The 21,329-nt window shown below is 39.3% G+C and overlaps 2 protein-coding genes across 4 annotated transcripts in view; one reads left to right on the forward strand and one right to left on the reverse strand.

Moving 5' to 3' along the window:
• invs (inversin) overlaps positions 1-2,741 on the reverse strand; it is a 34,879-nt gene extending 32,138 nt beyond the window's left edge. For both annotated transcript variants that reach the window (XM_088084542.1, XM_088084541.1), the window contains exons 1-2: positions 2,623-2,741; positions 836-942 (exon numbers count right to left, since the gene is read on the reverse strand). In XM_088084542.1, the coding sequence (XP_087940668.1) occupies positions 836-838 (3 nt within the window). In that variant the 5' untranslated portion in view covers positions 839-942; positions 2,623-2,741. The remainder of the gene's footprint in view (positions 1-835; positions 943-2,622) is intronic.
• Positions 2,742-2,848: 107 nt separating this feature from the next.
• On the forward strand, positions 2,849-21,241 carry erp44 (endoplasmic reticulum protein 44). Of its 2 annotated transcripts, none has more exons than XM_042489866.2 (11): positions 2,849-3,006; positions 7,516-7,588; positions 9,259-9,298; positions 9,663-9,778; positions 12,052-12,236; positions 12,381-12,496; positions 13,131-13,305; positions 14,095-14,206; positions 14,322-14,463; positions 18,950-19,052; positions 19,145-21,241. In XM_042489866.2, the coding sequence occupies exons 1-11, from the start codon at positions 2,947-2,949 to the stop codon at positions 19,253-19,255; spliced, it is 1,233 nt and encodes a 410-aa protein (XP_042345800.1). In that variant the 5' UTR covers positions 2,849-2,946; the 3' UTR covers positions 19,256-21,241. The 2 variants fall into 2 exon arrangements, with proteins under 2 accessions (XP_042345800.1, XP_087940671.1); XM_088084545.1 differs by having other exon boundaries at positions 19,161-21,241.
• The last annotated feature ends 88 nt before the right edge of the window (positions 21,242-21,329 follow it).

Raw genomic sequence — 21,329 nt, forward strand, 5'->3', positions numbered from 1 at the left:
CCCGAAAAAATGTGAACTCATGTAACCATATAGTATAATGATAGTATAATGCAACTAACGTAGTATAAACTACAAGTGATTTCATACCTCAGCAGATATTGTGCAATATATTAATACTAGAAGAAGATGTTATTGATACTGTGGTGCTTATCAATTTGTACAGCATTTGCAACATTAAAAATCAGTATTGTCAAAAATATGGATTTATTGATACATACTGATTGTGAATACTGAAACATTTTCAATACACATTTTCTGCAGGATCAATACACAGAGACAGTCATTCAGCTGTTCTCTGCTTTAAAAGTTGTCATTGTTGTGTTTTGATCTTGTTATACTAATCTTTTAATGAAAACTTTTAACTTGTATGCCATCAATGTCATTGAATATCAATACTGTTAAAAGTACTGCACCAAAGTTAGAAATTCCAGTAGCGTGACAACGCTATAAGAAAGACATTCTGCTGCTCCGTCTCTCCATCACTGATATTCAGACAGGAGGAGACAGAGATCTTCCTCTGACTCCATCTGTGAGTTGCTCACACACTGTGAGCCCCCTATGGACAGCTTTAGCCATCAAATATTAATGCTGGGATTCAATTCAACATTCCACCTTAATCTCCTTAACAATTAGGCTGCTCCTGCACACACAATTAGGTTTGTTCCACTTTAGTCTCAGTGCTCTGCACTCTAGAGAGAGAATTACAAACTGGTAGTGCGGGAAAGACATTAACGTAACCAACAGGTACAACCAGTAACTACAGAAAACAAAACTCTTCTGGGATTTATAAACCTAAATAAAATCTGGATAGCTGCTCTCTGTGTTGGATTCTTACCATAGCTACGTTTAGGGGGGACTCTTCAGCAGATGTTTCTCAGTTCAGAGCATCCTTCGTGGGTGTGGATGCACGTCCAGGTCCCCTACCTGCCCTGATCCCGGGTCCTGCAGGGGCAGAGAAAGAGGATCACTCACCTACTGAGACCAGCCCACCTGTTCACACAAATAACTGCCAGCATAACACTGCTACTGTACTGATGACAGGCAGAGGGAGGACACCTCAGAGAGACTTATTATTTGGGTTAACCAGCCATTGAGTCTCATCTGATTAAGTGAAATTAATTTTTGTTTAAGTGTGTTTGTTTAGGAGTCGTGGAGTCTGCAGTTACACACAGTGTGGGGGGAAAGTGTGACTGATTACCCAGGACCCCTGTGGAAGGGGGAACTCAAAAGCCTAGTATTAAAATGTTTGGTTTTGTTTGCATTTTTTTTTATTTCTAAATAATAACTGCTGTAAATAACTTCAAAATTGCTGAAAAAATTGATTAAAAGACTCAACTTTTTATGAAAAAGGGAGCTATATATGGCACCCCTCATCCCTTAAAGGTGCAAAATGGTTTAGTCCAACCCTGCACTGAGATTTGTCTCTAAATTACTTGAGTGAGTGGATGCTGCTCATATATTTCTCCCCAAAAGGAAATGTGGGGTTCCAAAAAAGAAAAAACATAAAGACTATGTAAAAAAGTATCAAAAGGTAAGTAAAAAAGAGGTGAGCCGTTTTTACACTGCCTGTTCACGGCACGAATGTCATGCTTTTATGCCGCTTTGTATTAGAAAGGGATGACAGCTGAGAACAGACCTAGTAACAGTGCCAAAACAAGGTCTGTGTCAGAAAACCATGACCATGGGCAGCACAGGTGTGACATATGGACAGTATATTTATGTGTGCAGCCCACCATGGGAATTTAAAAAGCATCTCTTGGCAGGTATCGTTCAACTTGGGAGGAGGAACAGCAGCTGTAAATGTCCTCAAACTGGGAAAACAATGAGATTCAGGAGCTCCTTACCCTCCAAGCAGAGGAGGAGATCAGCTGCCTTTTAACAGAGAGGGTAAATGGTTGTTATGACCCTGTTATTGTTTAGAAAGCGCTGCTGACACGTATGTTATATGTCACACTAGAGGCCGACGCTGTTGTGTTACGTGTCCCGCCCATAACGCCTCTTTTGATTGGGGGATGCTGGGACACAGTGTATAATCACACCCTGGAGGGGACTGATGTCGCTATAGCTCAGTTCTTTGTAAAAATGTAGGAACGGTATAAAGTTCGATCTCTGTGTAAAAGCAGCTTATGATGCAAGGAAAAGATGCAAGTGAGGGAAACACATGGATGCACTTTGAGAGACTTAGGATGCATCTATGGATCAAGAGAGGGAGGGCAGGGAGCCCACAGAGGCTGCTTATGCATAAGACCCAGCTTTTGAAGCTACGCCCCTGGCTACAAATACAATTTTGCTGGATTTAGGGGAAATGTAAGATAGTTTGCAGAGCTGTGCATCAGAGTATCTAAAGGTTTTCTGAGTAAGTTACGTTAGTTAACTGCAACAAAGTAAGTTTTTGCTCAACTTAAAACGCATTGCTAGATGGTGAAAAACAGGTCGAACAAAGTATTACAGAAAATGAGGCATAATGATGCAACTCCCCCCTGCTCAGGAGAAATCAGTTATTCATAAAGAAGAAGAAGAGAGAACAAATGTGTGACAGTGGACTAACTGAGTTTAACGTTAATGTTATTATATTTAGACAATGTGCCCCGTTCACTCCTCCTTCGTCGGTGTTATATTTACCGTTTGATTTCTTTTCCTCTCAGATGAAAATCCTAGAAAGTTTTCTTCTAAGTAGTCCCGTTGAATCGCCACCGTCTGGGTGACAAAACACTACAACTCCCGTTAAAGTAATAAACCGCCATGTTTGGAGTTTTCTCTGTCGTTCGTGTTAGGCGCTTGGCGAATTCTAGAACTACGTTACCCACAAAGCCGCGCGAACAGCAGGACGTTTCCGTGGTCACAGTGAGATTGGTTCGCCGTCGGTTTCCTGCTGCAGTAAGAAGAGCGGCGTCGAGACAAACTGGGAAGACTGAACACCGCCACCTCCAATAACTATACTGTACAATGAAACTGTTAGCAATATCTCCCTCTCTCGACATCCGCTTCGTCACGGTTTTACTGCTGGTAAGGATTTTATCTCTGCTTTTGGAGTGTGCACTGCTTTTTAAGCTAGCAGGCTAACGTTAGCTGAGTAACGTTAATTAGCCTGCCGCTGGACAGTTAGCTGCTAGCTAACCGATGCTGCTGGCGTGAGACGTGGCTTTTAAAGTGGCCAAGGTGACCAGTGAGCCGGCTGAGTTGCTGGTAGAAGTGCAGTTATCTATCAGGTTCATGCGTAAGGCCCTTTGACCAGGTTTCGCCCACCGACTCCCATAACTAATCAAGTTATCCAGCTGCAATGTCAACTTAGCCGGTACTATTTAGTAACGTTAGCTGTAGTGGTGTAACAAGCCATAATCCGATTTATATAATCGAGGTGTTACTTGTATAACGCGCTGTGTATTCCAAATTTTTAAATAAATTAGCTAAAGTTGGACTCTTGGTAACTTTGTTGCAGAGGAATGAAGCATCGAGCTAGCATTAGCACACACTGACAGCAGGGAAGCAACTGTTAATTGCTAGCATTTAAATAGTTTTGTTCTTGACTGGTTTGGTCTGCTGTGTGTGATCAGACCTGAATATTTGTTATCGTACGCATGCATGATTTTATTGTCAGACTCATAGTTTGTCTGCATGTCTCTCTGAATGATGCTCGCCGGTTGGTGAATTCCTCTGTTGTGGCTCATTCTTATTGGCTGACAACCCGGAACTAGACTTACAGCTGCTGCTCTGCTGTTGTGAGAGTTTGGGCCCGAAATGAAAACTTAAAACTTCTCTTCAAGTTGCAGGGAAGTGTTTTCAGCGGTCTAACCACAGCAACGGTGGTATTTCATCTGCAGCCGTGTTATCTGATAAGGTGGATGGGGTATCTGAAAGCCACGCTTGAGTAAAAGTAAAGACATCTGTCCTGAAAATGACTTGAGTAGAAGTTAAAACCCACTATTAGAATAGAACTTGATTAAACGCCTTAAAGTACTTGATATCTACTGTACTTAAGTGTCAAATGTAATCATATTATAATAGATGTACTTAGGTATTGAAAGTAAAAGTACATATAAATGCTGTCTATTAAAAAGCAAGTGTTCAGAATTTTGAGAATTATGAAGTTTATTCAGGGCCCCCCTGGATCCTAAAAAAGTCTAAAAGGCATTGAATTTATTAATTTACAAATAAGGCCAGAGTTGTTATTAAAATGTCTTAAATTAGTTTTTCAAAAGGCTTAAAAATGCTAAGACATTGAAAGTAGAATGTTACGAATGGCTTTTTTACCCCTGATGTTGCACTGTACGACATCAGTTGTACATTTGTCCGCCCTGGAAGAGAGATCTCTCCTTAGTTGCTCTTCCCGAGGTTTCGACCATTTTTTCCCCCCATTAAAGGGGTTTTTGGGGGGAGTTTTTTCTTAGTCGATGTGAGGGTCTAAGGACAGAGGGATGTCGTAAGCTGTAAAGCACACAAAATCAGTGATAAAAATCATTAATAAATGCTAGGCATTTCCCAATTCTAACTAGATCTGACTTTTTCACAGGATCAAAATGTAAGATTTTATGTTACAATAAATGTTTGGGCAAGATTAACTTTGTAAAAAAGGTTGGTTCATTTTTTTTCTCACTTTAGTGTATTGTAAAATTAGTCTTAAATTTCATCCCAAGTGGCTTTAAAAAAAAAATTATATTTTATTTGCCTTTGTAGGGACCCAGTTATTTTTTGAATACTTTATTTTTTTGTTTTTCAGATAATTGAAAACATGTAAACAATGTACAGAAATGCAAATTACAAAACGTATGTCAATATGACCCACGCCCTCCTCTCCCCTCCAAGGCTCAAGTAAGAGAGAGAGGGGAAAAAAGGCATAAGGGGACATCATTTGTAATTGAGTAAAGGCACTATATCGCAATATTTGTTGTCGCAATAATCAGTATATCACTAAGTTTAAGATTACAATTCTGTTGTATCATGACATAAGTATCATGATAATATTGTATCGTGAGCCACACCTAAAAACAGGGGTCTGAGAAATGCAATGAGCAATTTGCAAAGGTATGTTTTATAGACAAGATTATTAATCATTATTATTATAGACATAGTAGACAGATGACAGTTTAAACCTTAATTTTACATCAGGAAATATGAACAGCACCAAAACCAAGAGACGGACAGTGACAGCTGTGACTGACTACTGGTTTGTGTGAGAGCATAAGTTTAGTTACATATTTGGTTACCTAGTAAAGCACGAAGCAGTTCTGGCTATTTCATTGTTTGAAGAAGCCTCATAGAGTTATGACAGTCATATATCCTGTTTGAAGAGGATCTTAAGTCAGCACAGATCACAGCAGATAAAGAGGTGGTACCTGTGAAGCGTTGTGATGTAATAATAGTGTTGACTAAGGTGGCTGATGGTTAACAGGGGCAGTGGGTGTCATGATAATGCATTAAAACAGGGGATTGCACCTGAAGCCTTCATTAAATGGTTTAGTTAAAGTTTTGATGAGGCAGTCTTCTTTGGTCTGCTGTCACGATGCCCGCATTTTTAAACATAGGCCTTTGACTAAAAAGAGTTCACTCAGGCTACAATTGTCTTTTTTTATTTGCTTTTCTGGGTTTTTGGTTGGCAGTCAGCACCTTTCAAACATCGACCTTCTTTCCCCCATTTCACCCTCTAGTGAATATCATCTTAGCCTTTAATTTTTCTCTGTGCCGATCTCTTTCATACAAGATACTTTTATACAGTGTTGCAATCAGAGCTGAATTCAAAAATCCCCAGGACACATCATAATTGCACCCTTATTCTTTTTTATCCAGAGAGGGAGATGCATGAAACAAAATGAGAAACAAGATAAGTTTCCTAGCACAAACTGCGAGGGTAGACTGACCGTAGTTCCTTATCTTCTCTAACAGATAAGTTGTTAGAGAAAATGTCTGAAAAAAACAGGATGTATGTACACATTTTGCAATATCACTTTGTTAAATGGCTAAATTATATGAGTAGAGTGGCGAAAAGAATACAAATAGAGTACATGATACAGTCACAATTAAGCCCCAGGGTTGCTCACTATGATTTTGTTAATGACTTGAATGAATTAGGTGGAGTTCATAATCAGTGCTTCTGACTCATTTAAAGATGACAGCTCATGTAGTTTGTTTGAAATATGTGGGCTCAATGCTATGCAAGAGATGGATGCTGCTTCGCTGTTCCATGTTTTGTCACACTTTTTTTTGGAGACAAATCAAAGTTAAAAATACTGTTTGTTTGGATACTTTATTAAAGGAGAGAGGTACGTCTCGACAAACAGGAAGTGATAAGGGGAAAAAATAGCACAACATTTCAGTCGGCTGTTGGCATATATCTTCATCAAGTTTCACATTTTTTCTGGGGCATCCTTACCATAAATATTTCCCATTAGTTTATCAAGATTCTCAGCATTAATTGGTTAATATAACACGAGAATCACTCAAATGTTTATAATATTTATTTTTTAAAACAAGCAAGGAGTACACAGAGTGGTCAGTGGAATTATGAGGAAATGTACAGTAAAAAATAGATATAAAAATAAAATACAATAATCCTAGATAGAACATTAGTAAAGGCAGTGCCAAGCAAAAATAATAAGCTGACACAATGAGAAAAATAAATAAGTTAATTAATTTAAAAAAAGGGGAGGGGGGTAGACGCTGATATCAGGGCCGACTTTTGAAGACTTAAGGGGGGAGGACTAGTAGTCACAGCCTGTGGACAGATGCACAGACACACACACATCTTAAGGTGTGCTTAAACAAGGGGGATCTTAACACAGGGGTTAGATATATAAGTGTGGCGGACAGGTGGCAACACGTGTCTAATTTGGACACAAACATTAAAATAGTTGCTAATGTGCTTGTAAGGCATTCGTCCATGTGAATTTGTATGAAAATACAGTTCACACTTGCGTAGGGCAGGAAAAGTTACAAGGAAAAAACAGGTTATGCAGGCAATCATGAGAGCGTTATTTACATTAGCCCAGAACCAGCAGCAAAAGACCCAGGAAGCACTGGAGAGATCATTCTTATCAGCTTTCCTCGGGCACACTGGGGGTCCCACAGGAGGAGTTGGACAAATGCTGGTTAAAACCACACCTTGTCTGCTTTGCACACTTCTCTCTTTTGTAAACATAATTATAGCAGGCAGCTAGAAATATAAAAAAAATACATGGTTTGCAGTACATTGTTCTACATTGATAGGATTGTGTGACACAACACTTTGGTGTCTTGTGTGTGCTGCTAAGGTATGAGATTAACACTCTGGTATTTACACTGTGAGAGCCGTGTTTAGATGAGTCTCTGGAAATGCCGGTTTGCAGTGTGCTGACTAGCTTGTTGGTTCACTCTGCCTCAAGTCTTTTTTACTTCAGAATTTCCCCTTGGGGGAAAATAACAGCTTATGCTATCTCAGTCAGTAGTCTTCAGATTCTTTGTTCCCCCATGTAGTTGTCTTCTTCACCTGTCTGCATTTCTGTGTTTTAATTGCTGATCTGTCTGTTCCCTGTGTGCCTGCAGGTGATGGGCCTCTCTACTCCTGGACAAGCAGAAATCACCAGTTTGGATTCAGCCAACATTGATGACGTCCTAAGTAAGGCATTACACTTAAGTCGTCAAAAGTGTCTTAAAAGAATAGTTTGACATTTTGGGAAATTTGCTCATTTGCTTTCTTGCTAAGGGTTGGATGAGATCAATAAAACTCTCATGTCTTGTCATTCAGTATGAAGCTACAGCTGGTTGGTTTAGTTTGGCATACAGACTGGAAACAGGGGAAAGCAAACTTATTTCCCTCAAATTTCTTTTTCATCTAGTTCTTAACAAGGAGACAGCTAAGCATATTTCCCAAAATATCAAACTATTCCTTTAAGTCTCATTCAGATCTCAGTTGTCCACTCTATTTTTCCTCACTTATACATATTAAGTTTTCCATCTTTGTTACGTCTACCAAGGACATTTTATTTTCAGTCCACTTTGTCAGTGTTTGTATGTCTCTTTAGGAGCATATCACAAAAATCATAAGTTTTGGTGGCCAATGAGAAAAATGGCCCATTGCACAACTAGGTGTTGGTGTGGATAGCACCACTCAAATTTTTGTTTTTCCACTGGAGTCCTTCCAACACATGTACTCATATTAGCCACACCCGTCGTCTCCTTGTTAGATTAGTCACCAAACCTCACACAAATGAATCCAGCATTAACCAGATGTTGTTTCTAACTATTTGGATAACCTAAAAAGAAGTATATTATTTTTTTAATGCTCCATTATGTTTTCTCATGATTAATCATCTCATTGTTGCAGATTTGACCTTTCTTTTCTCCAGCCTTCTGCTTTCCTTAAAGAAGCAGTCCCACCCCTTTAAAGGTCCCATATTAGACCTTATTTCAGAACAATATGTACAGTTGTCAATAGTTGTAGAAAAATTACTTTTTGATCCCGTTTGAATTGTGCCGTGAATTACACATGTAATTTTTGTAAATTTCAAAGATAACTTTGTAAGAAAAGATAGTCGCATTTTGTCTTCGGTTTGTTGTAGTATCGTTTAGTTTTGTGTAAAACCTCTTAGAGAATTACAGTGCTTATCTCACATGATATACGTCACCAACAGCAGCTACCTAACTAATTAGGTATCTTAGCTATGTTCCACGCATAAATGTAACGTTACCTTACCTTTTCCCTCATGTGTTTCATCCAGCAACTTCTAGTGCTTTTATCAGCAAGGAAAACATTAAACAAGCAAAACATGCTGCTCGTGTTAGTAGATCACGGACGTCACTCATGCAACTTGTGTATTTTTTTTTCTAATTACATACTTTCACACTTTTGTCATCCACAGTTTTACGATAAACTGTGACTGTCTTGACTTATACAACAATCTTTTACATTGAGAAACATAATATGTGTAATCTGTGGCTAATTTCAAATGAAATAAAAATTATTTGTCTCTTGCCATTAACTTCATTACGTATTTTTTTCCAAAATAAGTCCTTCTGGTGGTCCACCGGAAGGCGAAGGATTCTTCCTCACAATAGGTGGTGTGCTTGATTAATTTTATATGGCCTTCAATCACTGTTAAATTACTAAGTTACTAAATTTCTGTGCTCTTTAAATGCTTTCTCATTTATTTTTTTCTCCATCAGTAATGTGAGGGGTTTAATAAGCTGAGTTATGCTAATTAATTAATGAGCAAAATATACATGAATGAGTGTGTTTAGTAATGTATAGAGGCTTACATTTATTCCTCTTTGTGTGTTTTCTTGCAGATAATGCTGGGGTGGCGTTAGTCAATTTTTACGCAGACTGGTGAGTGTGTCTTCTCTCTTCCAGTCACTGGACCTCTGTACATTATATCAAGGATATTTAAATGAGTTTTGCTCGTGATGCAGACATTTCCTATGAATGCCACATGGTGCAATAAGTATAATTAGATTGCTGTCATCTGCAGTAGAGATTTTGTTGATTTATTTTTAAAGGATTTTTACACAGTAGGTCTTGTTCTAATCTCATTTGGTCTAATTAAAGGATCAGCGCTGTTGTAGGCAAAAATCACTTCAGTGTTGTCAAATACTGCAAAATGTAGTCCAGTGGATCAAAAAATCTATTTGTTTAGTGAAAAATTATGTAAACCCTTATGGCCTCACACCACCTCTTATACCCCCACCTACAGGTGCAGGTTCAGTCAGATGCTCCATCCAATTTTTGAGGAGGCATCTAATTTAGCGAGGGAGGAGTTCCCTGAAACCAAGCAGGTGGTGTTTGCTCGTGTCGACTGTGACCAACATTGTGAGTATGATTTACTGTTTTATAGGGCTGTACAATTAATCAAATATCTCTGATCACAATTTTGGCTTCCTGCATTTAAATGAACATGATCGATTGCGATATTGATGTTTAGAAAGTGTGCTCTACTGAAAATTCAAATCAAGTGTTTCCTTAATAACATCAGCCTCCACCTCTGAGGAGCCGTCCTGCAGCGGCAGCCTATGAAAAACTTTCCCGAGTGTTGCAGCTGCAGTCCAGAGTAAAAAAGTAAAATGTAACAGAGAGCAGATGGACAAATAAAAATTAAATGTCTTGAGCAGAAAGTAAAGAGCTAGTTCCTTATAAATAGATTATTGTTTGGAAGTTTTTCAGATTTAGGGCAAGTGAGGTTAACATGTGTCTGCTGCAAAGCAACACAACGAACGTGTTCAACCACCTGAAAAAACACCACATTCTGCAGTGCAATGAATGCACAAAGGCCAAGAAGAATAACGCTGCTGATACTATCTCACTGAATCCCAATCATTGTCCAGAGTCAACTCAGATAACCCTAACAGCGACACTGGACATCCCATTACCATATCCATCCAGCACCAAAGACAGATTGAAATGACCAAAGCTGTCACATTCCATGTGTCTAAAGATGTATGTCCAATAAACACAGTTTTCATTGGGTTGCATTCAGTGATAGCATGTTTATTTTAAATTGGCATTTATATTAATATTTTACTTCTTTGAGATGCATTGTAAATAATGACCACAGACTTAAAAAATAAACCTAGCTACGCTTTCATCATCCATTGGTTTGTGGACTGGCGTTTTGAAGTCTCGAGTTCGGCCTTCCTGTTGTCGCCATCTTGGTTTTTTTTAGAGCCAGAAGTGACCATATTTTGGTGATAGGCTGGAGCTGTGTCACTCAAAGCGGCTCGCCCTAATTATGAGTAACTTTAATCATTAATAACATGTTAACAGGGGAGTTCTAAAAAATAAATTGCTGTGCAGTTGTCACGAATGTTGAAATTAGCCATAAAGACCAAAACCTTCTTTTTTTGTACCAGAATGTATGTAAACTTGTTTATTTCTGCTGTAAAGTTGGGCATTTCAACATGGGGCTCTGTAGGGATTGACTCAAGTGGCCGTTCAAAGAACTGCAGTTTTGGGCACTTAAGTGTTGGCTTCACTTTTCAGCCCTCCAATCTTAATTTGACACAAAGATTTGTAAATTAGCGGGAATGTACCACAGCAAGGAAGTGAAGGCAGTGCTCTGTTTATTTAAATGTGAAAGTCTAATGAAAATAATTTGTCCTTTAAAATCAATTACTAAACATGATACACAATAGTGATCTCAACATTGATCCAAATGTTCATCATTTTGGCCATAATTGTGCATACTTACCAGTTTATTAGTTTTTAGCATTATTTTGTGTTGTCTGGAAAAGTGCCAAAAAACTGATGTTTGTTTAACCTGTAACATCTAAAAATAATGAGATACAGTAATGAGGAGTTACCAGAGCAGAACTATTTAGTCATTTGATCAACAACTATTCAACTATTTATTTCATAATGTTGTCAAAAAATAGAACTTATATGTGATTTTAAAACTGAAAAATGTTTTAATTTGTACTTAATTGAATGATTGATTTTCCAAAATTATTATTATTATTATTTTTGTTATGAACATGGGGTGGTTGTTTCTGGGGATCTAATGGCTGACACTGCTATAACAGTCATTTTATTTATACACTTAACAAAAAAGGCACACACACACACACACACACACACACACACACACACACACACACACACACACACACACACACACGCACACACGCTCTTACTATATTTGATGCACATATGTACACATAGATGCCCAGGACACCAAAGCGCAGACACATAAACCGCCAGCCTCAGCCTTTTGAGATAAAGCAAATTAAAGAGAATTATTGATGACCTGCAAACTGTTTGAAGACTAATGACAAAACTGCTGCTTCCTGTGAAGACGGGAGGCTTAGAGACACCCCGCAGGGAGATTGACACCTGCCACATGCACACACACACACACCCATTCAGTGTGTGCAGAGAGAATATTTACTCTTAGCGGGGGGCAGCTTTCATGTGGGAGATCAGAGCTCCGAGCTGACTGAAGGCAGTGTTTTCAGACCGAGGTTTAGCCGCCGTCTCTGTCACTTCTCCACTCCTCATCCACCCATCCCCATGTGTTTTTCACTCAGCTTCTCCCTCTTCATCAATTGATTTGTCCTTCTTTACTTAACTTCTCCTCTGCCTCTGCGCAGCGGACATAGCGCAGCGGTACCGCATCACAAAGTATCCAACGTTGAAGTTGTTCCGCAATGGGATGATGATGAAGAGGGAGTACAGGGGTCAGAGGTCAGTGGCTGCCATCGCTGACTTTATCCGCCAGCAGCAGGTCGACCCCGTGAAAGAGATAAAGTCAATGGAGGAGATTAATACTCTGGATGTGAGCGTCAAACACACACACACACACACACACACACACACACACACACACTCTGTCTATAAAATACTGCAAACTTTCACAATGGTGTTGTAAAATAAAAATATATAATTTCGTCTCGCAACACTTGTTTTTCTTATTCCACAGAGGGGAAAGAGACACATCATAGGCTACTTTGAAAGCAGAGACTCTGAGAACTACCACACATATGAGAAAGTTTCCAACATCCTTCGAGATGACTGCACATTCCTGGCTGCTTTTGGGTGAGACGCTACACCACCTTTTATTTTAAGCTTACTTTTATCCCGTAATTTCTGTTTATCTTAAAGTTTCAGTGAAACAGAAGACAGAGTTTATTTAGCTTCTGTTCTGTGAAGTATTTCTCAGTGGAACAGAATATTTGAACAGTGTACAGTCACAAGATGGATTCAAATCAAATCTTTTGCATTTGACTGGACTGCTAAAAGTGGGCGGGCTTAGCGTTCAGCATGGTAGGGAGCTACAGAGGACTGCTGGCTTCAGTCCAAACACCTCCCTCAGCATCAGATCAGGAGGAGGTCAAGGGATAGATGAATGAATGAATGAACAAGTAAGACCTTAGCCTCATTATTATGAAATAACCAAAAATAAATTGGTTTGGAACCTAAAAAATTGGTCCCCAAATGTAAAAAAAACCCCCCAAAAAACAGGTTTTCCTTAAACTTAAGTGTAAACCGTGTGACATCAGTGGGCATGTTATATTCTTCAAGTTGGAAATAGTTCAAGAACCAGAGCTAGTTTTGTTTAACAGGAAGGAAATATGTTTAGATTTTGACATCAGACTAAGAAGAAATTTTTTTTTTGTTATTTTCATTTTATCTTGACTTTAAACTTTTCTTATCTGCTTTATCCTCCCAGCCCAGTATCTGAGGCCGAGCGCTTCAGCGGGGACAATATAATCTACAAGCCCGTTGGGGAGGGCGTCCCTGACATGATCTACCTCGGCTCACTCACCAACTTCGACCTGACTTACGCTTGGGCCCAGGACAAGTGTGTGCCTCTGGTCAGGGAGATTACCTTTGAAAATGGAGAGGTTTGTTAGCTTCTTTTTCACATAGAGCATTCTCAGCTGAATGTGTTTTTTTGGGGTTTTTTTTAATTTAACCTTTATCTCGCCAGATAAATTCCTATTGAGATTCAGAATCTCTTTGTTAAGGGAGTCCTGGCCAAGACAGCAGCATGATGAATTTCACATAAAAGAACATGTAGACTAAAAACACAACAGCAAAAGTTAAAACAAACAGCATAAAAATTCACACACAAGCAACAGTTAGAATTGTTCAGACTAGACGTGTGCATTCATTGTTCAAAAGGTCCTTAATCCTGTTATTAAAATCTCCCAGGCTGATAATAAAGTCTAGTTTAGGGTGACTTTGCAGCTTTAAAAAAATGACACAGAAGAAAACTCTAAAAGCACTTCCACGAAAAACAGTGTGGGTTTGAGGAACGACATACAGAAGTTGTCCATGTGACTGAAGATTGCAACTACTGACAGTTTTAAGAGTCTGTAAAAACATAAATAAAAAGGCGGTTCATGTAAAAGGGCCTTATAAAGAAAAGTATACTAGTGTTCCATCCTACAGTTGGACAGAGAAGACAAATCCACTTCTGCTGTTGCTTTTTGGACTGATAATAATAGATGTTTAAATCTGGATTTGTAAATGTACAAAGAGATATTTACACAAATAACAGCCTGGAGGGTATTCATGGAGTCTGTGGGCAGTCCATCTGCTGAGCCACGGAAAGGCCCTCTCTCCATCTGTCTTTGACGCTTTGTGTGTGTATTTGTAATTTGTAGTTTTTTTTTTTGGTTTTTTTTTAGGAGCTGACTGAAGAAGGAATCCCTTTCCTCATCTTGTTCCACGTTAAAGAAGACGGAGAGAGCTTAGAGAAGTTCCAACATGAAGTGGCCCGCCAGCTCATCAGCGAGAAAGGTGAGCTTGTGTGTGGCATTTTGAACCTGTCGGGGATGTGAGTTTTAGTTAACTCATGAGCCCAACAGACTTGTGTACAGAGCTGGTGTTCATGACGTTGGTGTCTCCTCCTCAGGGTCTATAAACTTCCTGCACGCAGACTGCGAGAAGTTCCGCCATCCTCTGCTCCATATCCAGAAAACTCCTGCCGACTGTCCCGTTATCGCAATAGACTCATTCAGACACATGTATGTCTTTCCCGACTTTAAAGACCTCAGGTAAGTGTCGCCTTTCACTTTCTCTTTAAAATGTAGCTGTGCATGAGAATGTAGTGTGTATGTGTGCAGCAGCAAGTCCTTAAGACTGACATATAATGGGGCGCCAGGGGCTGAGTCCTTGCTGTAGCAGCCGTGGGTTCGATTCCGGCCTCGGCCCTTTGCTATGTCATCCCCTCTCTCTCCCCCTTTCATGCTGCAGCTGTCCTATCTCTAATAAATGCAAAAGCCAAAAAAAAAATCTTAAAAAAAAGATTGATATATAATCAAAGACTACGTTTACATGCACAAAATATTCTGGTTTTTGAAAAAGACAATCTTCCTTCTAGACTGTTTACATGCAGCACTGCAAACTCCAATCAACGCGCCCTAAAGTGCCATTCATCATGTCAAAATAGGGAAATTTGTAAAAGTTGTTGCTTATGCCAGGAATTTTTCAAAATTCCTCACCACTGGCAGATTTTTTTTGACTGTGCGAACACAGCCTCCCACTTTTGATTTTTCAACCACCTTCTTGAAAAGATTGCTGCTGCACAACTTGGGCTTTTCCAAAAACTTGTTCAAATCAAAGTCTTTCAAAATGTGTAAAAGTAAGTGTGTTTCTCCTACCGATCAGAAACGCTGTTTTTCTTTGGCATCTGTACCATAGCTTTGCAAACAATGACTGTATATAAAGAAGGACGTTGCAGCTATTATTTCTCCCTTAATATAAAAATGAATCAAATTCAGAATATTGTCGGAATAATTGTGGAACATATGTGTGCATGCAAACACACCCACTGTCTGATAAATTATTAATTATGTGGTCATTTGAAATAGTACCAAAAGTTTCTTTCTTTGGCAGTAATACCATGTTTGCATCTCCCTGTAAACATTCAACAAAGGGTTTCTTTTTTTTTAAATAGGGGCTGGTAATTGTTTCATGCAAAATGAAAAAGCCAAATCTAAATGAAAACTTTCCACAAATGCAGCTGTAATTAACAAATGAATCATTCACATGTCAAATAAGTCTGATATATTCAGCATTCTTTTGGGCATTTTTGAGCAATTATTGCCTGACACTGATACCGTATGTGAAATTGTTCATAACGAGATCTTCTTAAATAAAGTTAATTTCATTACACACACACACGCACACGCACACACACTATAGTCCACTGTGCACTCAACAACAGAGAAATGTCACACCTCCTAAAATCTGTCCTTTATGAATGGGCCAGGACACCGGAGCTAATGTGACATGATTTGGCACGTGCAATAAGTGCTAAACTAATCCAGTCTAATCTAATTTAATCTTATTTATTCTGCCCCCCACCACTCGGCCTCCCTCAGTCCCCAATCAGAGTCTGATCAGATAGACAGAAGCCCCGAGGACTGACCAGCCCTCCACAACCTAATTATATCACATCACCACTGCATGTGGCACACAGCTTGTAATTATATTAGTGCAGTGTATGTTACATATATATGTATGTGTGTGTGTGTGTGTGTGTGTGTGTGTGTGTGTGTGTGTGTGTGTGTGTTTGCATGCTGCTCTGACACACGTGGTTAGCAGTGACTGGGGACCCGCTCCGCCTCTGTGATATGACAACAGCTCATGACCTGTCGTTAATAAGCACACTTCACAGGACAGCGCTGATATGGATTAATGCTGCTTCGTGACATGTCCGCAGGGATCGATGTCCTCTACTGCTGCCACCAGCGGTGTTGTCTCATATTAACTCTGTCTTCATTGCTGAACTTTGTGTGTAGGAATGCTTTTATCAAACACACAGTCACTGGGCCTTAGGCACGTACGAGTGATTTGAGAAAATTTGTTGCACTGACCAACTTTCTTGTACCCCGAATTTTCTCACAGCGCGAACAAAAGTGTCCCAGCCATATGAGTCACTTACGTCTTTTCATAATGGGAGAACCTCTTGAAAACACATAAGGATCCTGTAATAATCTCTGAATCTGAATGAATTTGGATATTTATGTGTTGCAGAAATCTACTAAAATAAAGATAAATAATATTTGTAACTTTATGCAAATCAATATCCAGTTTATGCCATATTGTCATTTGCCTTCTCAAATTTTTAAGAATTTACTGCCCTATTTTGGCATTATGACTTTGACATTTAAGTAGTTTTTAGGGAAATCCTGAAACTAACAGCTGCCTACGTGTCTATGCCGGTTACTGTCCTGGGTAATGTTCTTCCTTCAAACAGCTGACACTATAACACCATATACTGTCTGATTCGCTTTGTCACATCCCTTTAACCTTTTGGACTAACGTCTTGTCAGAGCTATGACTCAGCAAGCAGATTAAGTCGTCCGTTATTTGCAGGGTTTGTGATTTGATCCTCCTCTTCTCCTGTCTACAAGTTGAAGCAGGATAGCGAGTTACTTGAGTCCAGATTGCTCCTGGTCCTTGTGTGTGAGTGAATGAGAGGATAAATTGTGAAGCAGTTTGTTCATAAAGGTGGAAAAGCACTTATGAGTACAGTTCAGAATTAAGAGTAGCTTTAATGGCCCATTAAGTGTGAACACAAACATGGAATTTGAATCTGGTGTGTGTTGATCTCAATCTACATACACAGAAATATACATACAATTTTTTTATCTGGGGTTTACAGCCTTGGCTTTGCTTTCTTTGTCAAAGAACTTTGTAAACTGTTTTTAAAGGTGCTCTATAAATAAAGTTATTATTATTATTATTATTATTATTATTATTATTATTATTATTATTATTAGGGCAACTTTCAAACAATGTTTTAGCTAGTGCCACAATATTCCTTTATGCAGTCTACCGTTTTCTTTTTTCATCATTTATTTTCCTTTTTCAGTAGGACTTTGTTTTTCTTCACCTTTTTTCACAAACAAATGAGTTGGTCTGATCAGATGACATTCAAGGGTTGATATCAACGCAGATAAGTAAACAACAGACATGAAAAACAAGTTACTGTCAGTCTTGGGGCGCCCAGTTGCTCACATGGAAGAGCGGGTGCCCCATGTACAGAGGCTATGTTCTTGCCACAGTGATCGTGGGTTCAATTCCAACCAGCAGCCCTTTGCTGCGTCCCCTCTCTCCCCCTTTCACGCCATAGTTGTCCTAATGACAGCTCTATCCTTATATCCCAGCTAATTCAGCTCAGGTAAAATATGCTGCCACAATCAGCTGAATATCACAGCGAGCGTCTATAATCCACGTTTAAACAACAACACAACTCCAACAGCTTGAGTTGATTCATAAAAATAAAAGCTAAATAAAAGGTGTTACTGTTGTACAGGTGTTGTTCCTGGCTCTATGGACCGGTGTTATCTCTTAATCATACTGATGGCCTGTGGAGTAATTTACTACGTTAGAGCCCTCCTGTATTATTTCTGTCACAGTACAGTGCTGCTCTAATTAAATTGTTGATAGCTGTATGATAGATAGAGATAGAGATATTTGCTGTCTCAGGTCCCCTTATACAATTACTGATGCTGCTAAAATTAGTATCTTTTTGTCTTCTGAGTTCTAACAGCAGGACGTGAATCTCTGCAGTGTGTTTTTGTCTTTTAACTCTTTGATATCACATTTGTAAATGAGACTTTAAACAGGCCTGAAACAGAGCGGAACAGGCAGCAACGCAAAGCAGTGTGTAAATCTTACAAACACGCACACATGCTTAAGTGACACTAGGGCTGAGCGATATGGGCTGAAAATTATGTTGCAATATTTTTAAGCTATATCTGGACACACGATATATATCAATATTTTTAAATCTCCTCAAAAGCTTGTATAATGCTAAAATTGGAGACAGAATTGACATATGTTGGTTTTTTAAACGTATTTACTGAACTCCCTCTTTGATGTGACAATATTGAAGGAATAACTTTTGGTACTTTGAAAAAATATTAACACAGTTCCATTTTTGATCAGTAATCATTAGTAATGTAGAAATAATTGCCAAGTGGGCAAAGGCAAGTATTAGCAGAACAAGTAGAACTGTGTGATAAGTTTCGAAAAGCACTTCATTTTACTGTAATGCAACCAAAATCAGTAAAGATCATTCATTCCATAGCACGATACAACAACATCCAATATCTCAGACAATATATAGTCTCATATCTTAATAAAATATGATATCTTTATATTGCCCAGCCTTAAGAGGTACCTGTAAGGCTGAACTGATCCATATAAAATGTTTGCGCAAGTAAGAAACTTTTTTATGCCTCTGCGCCAGCAGCAAGCATGGCCAGATGTTGTCTATCTGTCTCTCCATCTGTCTCATTCTCATGAACGCGGTATCTCAAGAAGGCCTTGAGGGGATTGCCTAAAATTTGATGTAAGCTGCAACTTGACTGATTCATGGAAGCTCAACTAGACGACGTTAATTCTAGTTTTGATTCAGACATGTTATTACTTGTATGAACAAGCCTTACAGAAAAAAAAGGTTAGAGATGAAGGATACAAAATGTTGATACATTATGTCTAATATGTGTTTCTGTGTGTTTCTTCCAGCGTCCCTGGCAAGCTGAGACAGTTTGTGTTGGACCTTCACTCCGGAAAGCTACACCGAGAGTTTCACCACGGTCCCGACCCCACAGACAGCACGCCTGGACAGGTCAGACAGCAGCGTCAGCACACACTACGGAGTCACTGAAAGTTGCCACATCATGTGAAACTTGACCTTTTGTTTCTGACTTTCACCCTCAGGAGGAGACGGGGGGAGAAGTGGCCAGCAGCCCTCCAGAGAGCTCCTTCCAGAAACTGGCGCCCAGCGAGAATCGCTACACCATCCTCAGACGGGACCGCGACGAGCTGTGACCTCACCGGCCTTCCAGTGATCCTGTGACTCAATGCCACGCCCCAGGGTCAGGGAGGGGGTTAGGGTTGGGACAGGCCAGCGGGACAGAACAGCAACACCCAACACCCTTACTGAAGACAGAGAGATAGAGAAGGAGAGGAGAATGAAGAAGAAAGAGAAAAAGAAGAAGAGGAAAAGAGAGTTCAGTCCACGACACAACCATGTTGGAATAACCTATATTTTCATAACTCTTTCACGTACAGTTTTTATTTTGGATCAAAACGAAGGGGGTAAAGAAGAAATTGTGTGTGGGCAGGGGTTAGGGGCATCAAGAGAAGTGTTTTTACTTTTATTTTTTGGAGCTTGTAAATACGTTTGTGCTACGTGGGAGTCTCATTGTTGGTCTAAATTAAATGCAGATTTTTCTTTATTTTATTCTTTTCTTTTACATCACCTGGCTTTTGTAGAAAAAAAAACAAAAAAACAGAACAGTTCCCTCACTCCAGTTGTATGGTTCTTATCTGTGGGTAGTCCAGTTCAGCCTGTCTGATAGGAGACGCTTGTTTAGTCTCACTGACCTCATGGCTGCATCTCAATATGACCAACTCTAGTCTAATTCATTTGTATAGCACAACTTAGAACAAAATGCCTGTTTGAAGTAGCTTTATCTCCATATCTTCTCCACACTAACTGAAGGAACAGAATAATATTTTGCAAATGCTTGGGTAACATGATTTCAAACCATGACTTGAGGCGGAAGATAAAGAGACGGAGCTACTCCAGCCTATTGAGATGCACCCCTTCTCTCCCTGGTACTAAATGGTGATAGATTATGATGTCTCTTACAGTGCTTATAAAAAGTACTGCCCCCTCGGACCTTTTCACGCATCACTGTTTTACAACACTGAATCGCAGTGGATGTAATTAGGATTTTGTTTTCGTGCAACAGAAAATACTGTAATGTCAAATTGTTACTAAATTTAGTACAAGCTGCTGCACAACACCAGAAACACATCATCCCTATCATGAAGCCTGGTGGTGGCAGCATCATGCTGTGTGGAGGCTTCTCTGCCATGCTGTGACAGTTAAATTGATGCAGCAAAGTACAGAGAAATCCTGGTGAAAACATACAACTACAAATGTATATTTTACATCAAGATAACCCCAAACGTAAAGCCAAATCTACACAGGATTTCAAAGAATTAGCGTCCAGATGTGTAAAGCTGTTACAGGCCTATTAAAGTAGATCTAAGGCTGTAACTGTTGCCAAAGGTGCCTCTTATTAAGTATTGTCTTGAAGGACATGAATACTTATGCAATCAGGAGTTTTGTTATTTTTGTACCCAATATTTTTTTCTTTTCAGTGTCTAAAATGCTGATTACCTCCACTACTGTAAAAATGATCAAAAGTCAAAGGGGGCTGGACACCTTTTTAAAGGCACAGTATTTGCCATAACACCTCTTGAGTTGTGTTCCCGAGGATCAAATAGAGGGGGGGGAAAGAGTTTTTGCAACGATGTACTTTAAAAATGATTACAAATTTATGAAATGGCTGTTGTTTTTGCTGTTACCTGTTGTCAAATGTGTCATCATGCGGGGGGAGAAAAGACTGCGGCCTTCCCGGTGTTTTAAAAAAAAAAGCCAAGAGACGAGAGGGGAAAACCCGTATGATGAACGGTGGAAATTTACAGTCTGCCACTTTATACAAGTTCTCTTAAAACTGGTTTTGTCTCTTTATATGTCTTTGAGGTTTTGGTACAATTCTAGATCCCTTAGATCCCTTGAGTGTGAATGAATCCAGATTAAGATTTACGGGGACCCATTGCTAAGGTTGTACTGTGCATCCTGCCCTTCCATAGAGGCCAACAGATGCCTGCATAGTGACATATCAGCCCACATACAGGAGAGCAACAGAGGGGAGCGTGATGCCATTTCTAAACCAGTCATCTCAGAGGGGAAGAAGAGTAAAAAAATGAAAAAGTAAATTAAAAAACCATTTTACAGGATATTGTGTTGTCTGGTGCTTTGTATGTCCATCTCTGTGAACTTTATTTGAGTCATTAACTGTGATATTTATCCAAAGAATGGCACTGC

This window comes from Plectropomus leopardus, chromosome 11, assembly GCF_026936395.1.
Source record: "Plectropomus leopardus strain MGB_pleo_1.0 chromosome 11, ASM2693639v1, whole genome shotgun sequence".
Taxonomy (NCBI): Eukaryota; Metazoa; Chordata; class Actinopteri; order Perciformes; family Serranidae; genus Plectropomus; species Plectropomus leopardus.